At 34.4% G+C, this 8,677-nt stretch overlaps 1 protein-coding gene across 2 annotated transcripts in view; it reads left to right on the forward strand.

The window, feature by feature from the left end:
- SCAI (suppressor of cancer cell invasion) overlaps positions 1–8,677 on the forward strand; it is a 63,372-nt gene that overhangs the window by 23,623 nt on the left and 31,072 nt on the right. For both annotated transcript variants that reach the window (XR_002125793.1, XM_019658830.1), the window contains exons 6-12: positions 1,443–1,539; positions 2,829–2,927; positions 3,074–3,226; positions 4,816–4,917; positions 5,180–5,281; positions 6,008–6,086; positions 7,993–8,092. Coding sequence is in view for 1 of the 2 variants with exons in the window: in XM_019658830.1 (XP_019514375.1) it covers positions 1,443–1,539; positions 2,829–2,927; positions 3,074–3,226; positions 4,816–4,917; positions 5,180–5,281; positions 6,008–6,086; positions 7,993–8,092 (732 nt within the window). In the remaining variant the exon portion in view is untranslated. The remainder of the gene's footprint in view (positions 1–1,442; positions 1,540–2,828; positions 2,928–3,073; positions 3,227–4,815; positions 4,918–5,179; positions 5,282–6,007; positions 6,087–7,992; positions 8,093–8,677) is intronic.

Here is an 8,677-nt window from a genome sequence, read left to right on the forward strand (position 1 = left end):
TAATATTGATTTCTTGGAGATGACACCAACAAAGAAAAAAAAAAAAAAAAAAAAAAAGATAAATTTGCCAATTAGATAGATTTCTAAATATGAAACTCATGATCGAAGAATTTAAAAAATTGTTATTATGAAAAATGTCACACATATAAAAAAATACTGTCGTACAGTTATTATATTTGTAACATAGGATGTGGAAAGCAGGAAGTGGAAATTAGAAATTGTCAGGTTTGAACTGATAAGAGAGAAGTATAAAGGGTCAGGTGTGCAGGGGTGTACAACATTGATTATAAATAGCCTTTGATAAGTCCAGAGTGCGTATTGCTACGCCTAGCAACACTAAAAGAAGCGAACAGAGGACATAAAATGGTACAATAAGATGTAGTAGAGTAACTGAAAAGAAAGTGGAAAAGGAGCAATAGAGGAACATACTCATAAACACAGAAGAAGCAAATAGAAAACAAATAGCAGAGTGGGAGACACAAACCCAGCCAAAGCAGCTATAAGATTAAATGTAAATGGTTTGAGGACCTGAGTATAGGAGGCAGAGATTGTCAAAGTGGGTAAAAAAGCAACACTTAAAAAAAAAACAAAAAAAATACCCAAAACAAGACCTAACCCTATGCTGTCTATGAAAGATACATTAAAATAAAAATACAGAAGTAACTTGATAGTAGAGGGATAAAAAAAGATATGGCATATACACTAAGCATAAGAAAATTGGCTTGATTATATTAATATCAGAAAAATGCAATTCCAAAACAAAGAATGTTCTTCCTGGAACTCTTCACTTTGTGTTTTTCTGCCTGTTGTCTCCTGCTGTTCCTTATAGACTTACCTTAAACATTACTCTCTCTAGGAAGCCTTCTCTCCAAGGTCTAGTCCCATGGGCTCAATAGCATCCTTAATTTCTCCAATCATTCTGTTTATTCCACTGTGTTTTAAGTATTTATCTGTCTCCTCTACATTTGAAATACTTCTCTGTCTGTAAGATCTGTGAAGAAGGGACTGTGTGTATAGTTGTTTGTTTGTTTGTTTGTTTTAGCTGAGCCATCCTGCTACCTGTTGGCAGTTCAGCCGCAGCTCAGCTCGGGCCAGGCATCAAACCGCTGTTGCTCAGCGCTCCCACTCTCGAGCGATCTCTTAACCAACTGAGCCACTAGGCCGGCCCTATAGTTGTTTTTTTAATCACTCTACTTCTAGCACCTAGCATTGTGCCTGATGCATCAAAATTATCAGTAGATATTTGTTGAATAAATGAATGAATGGTGAATGAACAACATAATAAATCAGTAAGAAATGTGTTGAACGACTGTAGGTTATATGCAGAAATATAACTGCAGAATAGGATCAAAAGAGTTTAAAAACTATAGGAAAGTTGGAAAAATCAAAAAGCATATTTTCTTTTGTAATCTAATGAGTAATTTTCCATTTACTTACCATAGACCCGAGTTGGTAGTTAAGAAGCTACGATACTATGCAAGATTTATAGTAGTTTGTCTTCTTCTCAACAAAATGGATGTTGTGAAGGATCTGGTAAAGGTAAATGTACTTTAAAATCATTAAAATCCTAATCTCTAATTATGTATAGATAATTTTGTTTTTTAAAAATAGATTTAAGGTTAAAATAATTTTTGATATATCTAAATCACTACAACATTCAAAGTATGGTAACTTCTGACAACGGTGATGATAAAAAAAAAATTTCCAACTTTTTTCATATTGCAAGCTCACACTGATCAGAGATAATTATCTTAATTCCTTGTTTTTATCCCTTCAGCATGTTCTACATTTCACCACTCATCAATGGAGGGTTGGGAAATGGCAAACAAAAATTAAAATAATTTAATTTAAGAAAAAATAATTGGAATGTTAGGTTCAAGAAAACGTACGTGTTTTACCAAGTTATTGTGAATGAGTTTTGGTTTCTTCATCCCTTAGTATGTCTGTACCTCTCAGTCCTTCATTAACTCAGGTAATTAAGAGTTAGTGGCATTCGGGATCCATTTAGTATCTGTACTGATTTCATCGTACTCCATCCTGACTGCATTCTGTACTCATGGTTTCAATGGCATACTTTTTAATTTTTGGTCCTCAAATATAACATGCTAGTTTTTTTTTTCTTTTAATTATTTTTTATTATGAAATACACATTTTTTAGAATTAGTTTCAGCTGTACAACACAGTGCAATAGTTATACTTTTTAACCCCTCGAAGTGACAACCTCCCTCCCACAATCCGCCGCCCCACTTCCCCCCAATATCATACATATCTATTACAAATCCCTTGCCTCCACTCCCACACTATACGTCCCATGACTATATATATATATATATATATATATATATATATATATATATATTCACTTATAGTTGACTATAACATGCTAGTTTTGACAAGTCCTCCTATGTCTTCCTCCACTCTTACCTACTAATAAGACTATTCTCCCCACCTCACCCCCAAAAATGTACGATATAAATCCAAAGAAAATTAGCTAGACAGTATACTTTTTTTTTTTAGTGCTAAAATTTTGGGGTTTTACCTTTAAGAGTTTTCTATTAATAAATTCGTTGCTGATGTCACATTGAGCAGATATGGGTCACTCTGGGACTCTAGGAAGATCTTACTGATGTGTATCATTTTGGAGTTTTTTATTTTGAAATTAATCCGTGTAATTTTCATTCTTTGTTTTTGGTTATAATTGGGATGGTATATTGATAATAATCAAACTTCTTAACTATGTCAGTTTCTGTCAGGAATATGGTACAATATAGCTGTCTATTTTTATGTTTTTTTCTATAACCATTTTTTTTGTGATATTTTAAAATCAGGAATTGTCCGATGAAATTGAAGATTATACTCACCGCTTTAATACTGAAGATCAAGTGGAATGGAACTTGGTGCTTCAAGAAGTAGCAGCTTTCATTGAGGTCAGTTTTTGACAAGAAAGGTTGTCATAATTATGGGTAAATAAATCCCCAAGTGATAGACATTTTTACTGTGTATATGTCAAGAAGGAATCACTTATACTGACATTTCGTGTTAGCCATCAGCTGCTTACTGCTTTTTCCTCCAGGCGGATCCCGTAATGATATTGAATGATGATAATACTATCGTTATCACATCTAATCGCCTTGCTGAAACGGGAGCCCCATTGCTGGAACAGGGCATGATTGTGGGACAGTTATCTCTGGCTGATGCGCTCATTATTGGTAATTGTAATAACCAGGTAAAGAATTATGAAGGCATATGCTTAAAATCCACTTTGAAAAATAGTGCTTTTGATTATTACAGGATTATTACTTCCTCGGAAATATCCTAACACCCATTTGTGAGGAAATGGTTAATTAAATTATGCTCTGTCCATGCATGAACTATATTACAGACATTTAAATGGTTTAGAAAGAATTTTTAATTGCAAAGGAAGCTACTCATGATATAGTAAGTGAAAAAACTTGTTTCATATGTGTTAAATTTTCGTATGTGTTAAAATGTCTCTATACATATATGCAAAGGAAAAAGACTAGGAAGAAATTCATCAATATCATAAAAGGTTTACCTCTGAATAGTAGAATTATAGGAGATTTTAATTTCCTTTACAATTTTCTACATCTGGATATTACTTTTATAATCGGGCAAAAAGGGGAGGGATTATTTTTAAGTACATTTGTCAAAAGCAAATTTCAAATTTTTTTCATGAAACAATAGTCCCATGATGATGATTTAATACACTAGAAATGTAATTTACTGGAAATTATGGGATATTGGAAAAGTCACCAGTGAATGCTTTTTTTTTTTAATTGGGGAATTGGGGGATGGGAACAACGCTGGGGAATTGGGGGAAGGGGTACAGACAAGTTGCTGTCGTTTTGTTCTTCAGTCTAGTTGTGGAGGACATTGCTTCACTGGCCCAAGTTGGCACCATCATTGCGCTCTTCCCAAGCGAGGCAGATCAGTTGCCGGCTTCTGGACGGCTGCTCACAGCGGCTGCTGGCCGCTCACGCTGGCTGATGGCTACACACGGCAACCGATAGCAACCCACTGCAGCAGGGGCTGCAGCCTATGCCGTTGCCAGTGACTCACGGCTGCCCAGCTCCAGGTTGAGCTGTTGTTCAGCATCTTAGCTGTAGAGGGCAGTGTCACTGGCCCTCATATGTGGGATCCGAACTGGGGCCCTCTGGAGTCCCAAACCAGCTCTTAACCAATGCGCCATTTGGCCGGCCCAGAATGCATTTTTCTATATGCAGTATTTATATAAGTTTTATTATTGGATCCTGCCCTTAACACCTGTTATTTCTGTTATTCGCTTTTTCTAGTACTTCTCCAATTTTGGCTTTTATAGCCATTAATTTGCAAATTTCTAAATTACAACATTTTAATTTAAATAAAACATTGCCTACCTGAAGTTGTATAGAAGTATTATTCAAAATAGAAAAGGAGGCGGTCTTAATCATTGTATACTGCCATGTTTTATAGGAACTAATATAAGTCTCTGTGTTTACATGACTGTTTTTATTTGTTTTTGAAAAATACCTGAAGAAACTGATGGATTGATAGAATATGGGTAGATGGGGAAATATGTAATTAATCAAATACAGAAAAATGTTAATGTTACAGGATCTAGATGATGAACGTATAGGTGTCATATAATCCTTTAAATCTTCTGTCTTTTAAAGTTTTTCATAATAAAATACTGAAAAATAAGCAATAAATAAAATAAAATATCCTATGTCATTAAGTACACATGAACGTCAAGAGTAACAATATGATTAAAGCCTTTAAGGTCTGCATACTGCATTAATAATGTTTTCCTTGCAGGTTAAGTTCAGTGAACTAACTGTTGACATGTTCCGGATGTTACAAGCTCTTGAAAGGGAGCCAATGAATTTAGCTTCCCAGATGAATAAGCCAGGAATGCAGGTATCTCCTTCCAACAAGCTCAATTTTGGCAACACTCTCGCTGTCTCTGCTCCTTGTGGAATGCTGTTATTCAACAAATGCCATGAGTGTAAATCAAGAACTCTCTTGATGAGACACAGGACAGATAAATAAGCATAATAATAGTGACACTGATAAAAACAAAACAAAACCATATTTGATAAAGATGGTAGTAAAAATAGGCATTGATAATTTACTTGTCAAATACAGCTTATGTGTGTATTGTTTTTGTGTATAAATACAGGAATCAGCTGACAAGCCTACCAGACGAGAAAACCCCCACAAGTATCTGCTGTACAAACCCACCTTCAGTCAACTATACACATTCTTAGCAGCGTCTTTTAAGGTACATATATGATCCAGTCCTTTTTATTCTATGGGGAAAGTGTGCCCTACATGGAATATGAGAGTCACTCTTCTCTTTGAATATTTGAGTCAAGAGTTTAGGTAAGATATGAAATTGAAAGTGTCTTTAGAATATCCTAATTGTAGCTATTTTCAGAATAGAAATTGCTTAGGAAGCTATGAATGTTCCTTACCATTAGTTAATGTGACTCTTGCTTAATTCCTTTCCTCAGGTTTTTATTACTAAACTACTTTAGCAATGAGTCAATTCAGAACTTAAAAAAAAAAAACAGGAGCAGGTTGCATAGGCCTGTTGTATATTCAAGCAGCTCAGGGAAACATTTTGGTCATTGACAGAGCTATGAGTGAGAAGTAGGGAATTCCTCCCAAAGTTTCTATAGAGAAAGCCACGCACGGGAGTTTGTCTTTTAGACCTATAATCAGGAACTTTACTTTTCCATTTTAAGTTTTGCATAGAGCATTCTGTCAATTCTCTGTATTCAAAACTTTTGGCAGTAGTTGTAGATCGTAGTTTAGTCATGAATCTCTGCTGCATGGATAGCTGTACGTTGGAACCAACTAGAGTGACTCAACTCTTAGAGAAAACAATAATATGTTAAATAAGGTTCTTGTTTTCCGCACAATTTGGAAGTGTCATGAGCTTTAAATAAATCTGTTATTTTCCCTGTGTGTTGTTTTTGTATATGTGATGTTTTTAAAATTTCAGGAGCTGCCTGCCAATAGTGTGCTTCTGATTTACCTGTCAGCCACTGGCGTTTTCCCCACAGGTCGTTCTGATAGTGAAGGTACAATAAAGGAATGCTCCCTGTTGTGAGCAGGGCTTGAATTCTCTTTATTTTCTACAAGACGATGGCCCATCGCCCACAGACCATCTCAAGCTTTCTAGAGAGGCTTGCAAATTTGAAACCGGATCTATTTGTTGAATTGGCAATCTTGCGGAAACCCTTGTCTGTTGTATTTGCTGAAATTTTATTCATTGAAGTCTACAAAGCATCAGCAAATCCACCTATCAGATGTGCCAAAATCACACGCATACATACGGAATAATCAAGCCTAATTACCTACATCCTTGAGTTTCTCTGAGCCTTAAGGGCACTAGGGAATCTGGTCAGTGGCTTCTTTTGTGGCTGAAAGTCTTTGTAGAAATCAGTACACTTTTGTAACTGTGAAAGTTCAAGTCCTTGTCATGATTGCTTTCTGTCCTTTATTTGGTTTTTATGAATTCAACTGTAAAATATTGGGATGCTGTTTCAGAATAAAAACTTAAAACTGCCCAAAATATATGAGTCCAGAATATATGAAATTGGTCAGAATAGGTGAGTAACTGGGATATAAATAAGGCAATTAAATCTTTGTCTGGACCAAAAAAAAAATTTTCTTAACATCCTTAACATTTTCCTCCTCATCTGTTTGTTGAAATTTGCATTCCTTTATACGATGCATGTCTCTGCCATCTTCCTTGCATGACCTACAGACCCTCTTAAAGTGTTAAAATGAAAACAAAACAAAATAAACCTCAAAGTATTTTCATTGCAGTGATTTTTTTTTTTAAACTTTACTGGGGGAATAGTGTGTTTTTCCAGGACCCATCAGCTCTAAGTCAAGTCACTGTTTTCAAACTAGTTGCAGAGGGCGCAGCTCACTGGCCCATGTGGGAATTGAACCAGTAACCTTGGTGTTATGAGACCGCGCTCTAACCGCCTGAGCCAACTGGCTGCCCCCTCAGTGATTTTTTTTTTTAAAGGATAAAATGTCAACATTAAAAGTGATGTGAAATCAAAAACTAATTTTTTATGGTAAAATTACTAATTTTATTGATAACTATTTCCATGTCTTCTATACTATTGAATCAGATTTTCTGGGCCTCAGCTTAATGTATTGACCTCTTGTTTTACTTTTTTCAAAGTACAATAGCACTACCATAGGTACTAAATGAATAGCCCTTTGAGAGAGATTATTCATAACATCCCACAGTTAGTTTCCATTTAGAAGAAGTTTAATTAACTGATATGACCAGTGGGAAAAGGCTAACTTTAAAAATGGAACTACAGTGGTTGAGACAATAATGATAATGATTTTTTTCAGACATTGAAATTTGACAATTCTTTTCTTAAAAATGAAGTTTTTGTCAATGAGAATTTTCAAGTTTCATTCTAAAATTTTCCTAAATTTTACAGTTAGTGCCTCCCTTAAAATTATATTTACGAATTTATTAGTGTCTAATCACTACTTTGTATACCTGACACTAATATAATATTGCGTGTCAACTGTAATTGAAAACAATTTTTTAATCAGAAAAAGAAATTATTAGGACTTTGTTCTTAGTAATTTCTTACTTAAGTAATTTTGTTAAACCTGAGATTTTAATTTGGCTTGAACTGTAAAGATTATTTTGCGCATCCCTTTTTTATTACCCAGAATAATGGGTAGATTGCTGTTTTGTTTCTCATTACATTCTGTTTGAAGAACTGATGAACAATTAAATGATTTTTTTAAATGTTGAATCAGGCAACATGCTGAAATCATTTACTGCATTAAACAAGAATGATAAATTTTAAAAGAACTAAAAATTTTTAATTGTCTCCCACTTGTATCAATGAGAGATTCACACACTACCTTTGTATTGGAACATCAGATCAATGTTACTCTCCAATTGAAGTCTAGGGTTTTTCCCTTTGTTTTTTTTCACAGGTCCTTATGACTTTGGAGGGGTACTTACTAATAGTAACCGGGATATAATAAATGGAGATGCCATCCACAAACGAAATCAATCCCACAAAGAAATGCACTGGTATGTATTCGAGCATCTCTCCCTATTATAAAAATCATTGTTCTCTCTTATAAAATGTTAAGTGAAATGGAGACTTTTTCTAGTACTAAGAAATATTCTCTCAGGCTACTATTAATAACACTTATTTCGATGCCAGCAATATTTCAGTCTCTATCCTAGAAAATTAGAATTTTTGGCTGATTTTTTAAAAAATGTGTTTCATTGAGTCTCTATTATATGTTGGGCACTATTCAATATGGACATATGTCAGTGAACAAAATTATATTTAAGCTGGACAAAACTGTAAATATATACATATATAAATATCAGGACTTGTTAATATCAATACAAATATGTTAACATCGATACGAACTTTTAATATAAGGTTCTGTTGATTTGATAAAAAGAGCAACTTCCATGGATGAAATCTACTTGAAATCATACAACTCAGTTCATTTGTGTTATTTTTTTAATTTTTTTATTTTTTTAAAGATTTTTATTGGGGAATTGGGGGGATGGGAACAGTGCTGGGGGATTGGGGAAGGGGAACAGACAAGTTGCTGTCGTTTTGTTCTTCAATCTAGTTGTGGAGGACGTTGCTTCACT

Source organism: Hipposideros armiger, unplaced genomic scaffold (genome assembly GCF_001890085.2).
Source record: "Hipposideros armiger isolate ML-2016 unplaced genomic scaffold, ASM189008v1 scaffold_290, whole genome shotgun sequence".
Lineage (NCBI taxonomy): Eukaryota > Metazoa > Chordata > Mammalia > Chiroptera > Hipposideridae > Hipposideros > Hipposideros armiger.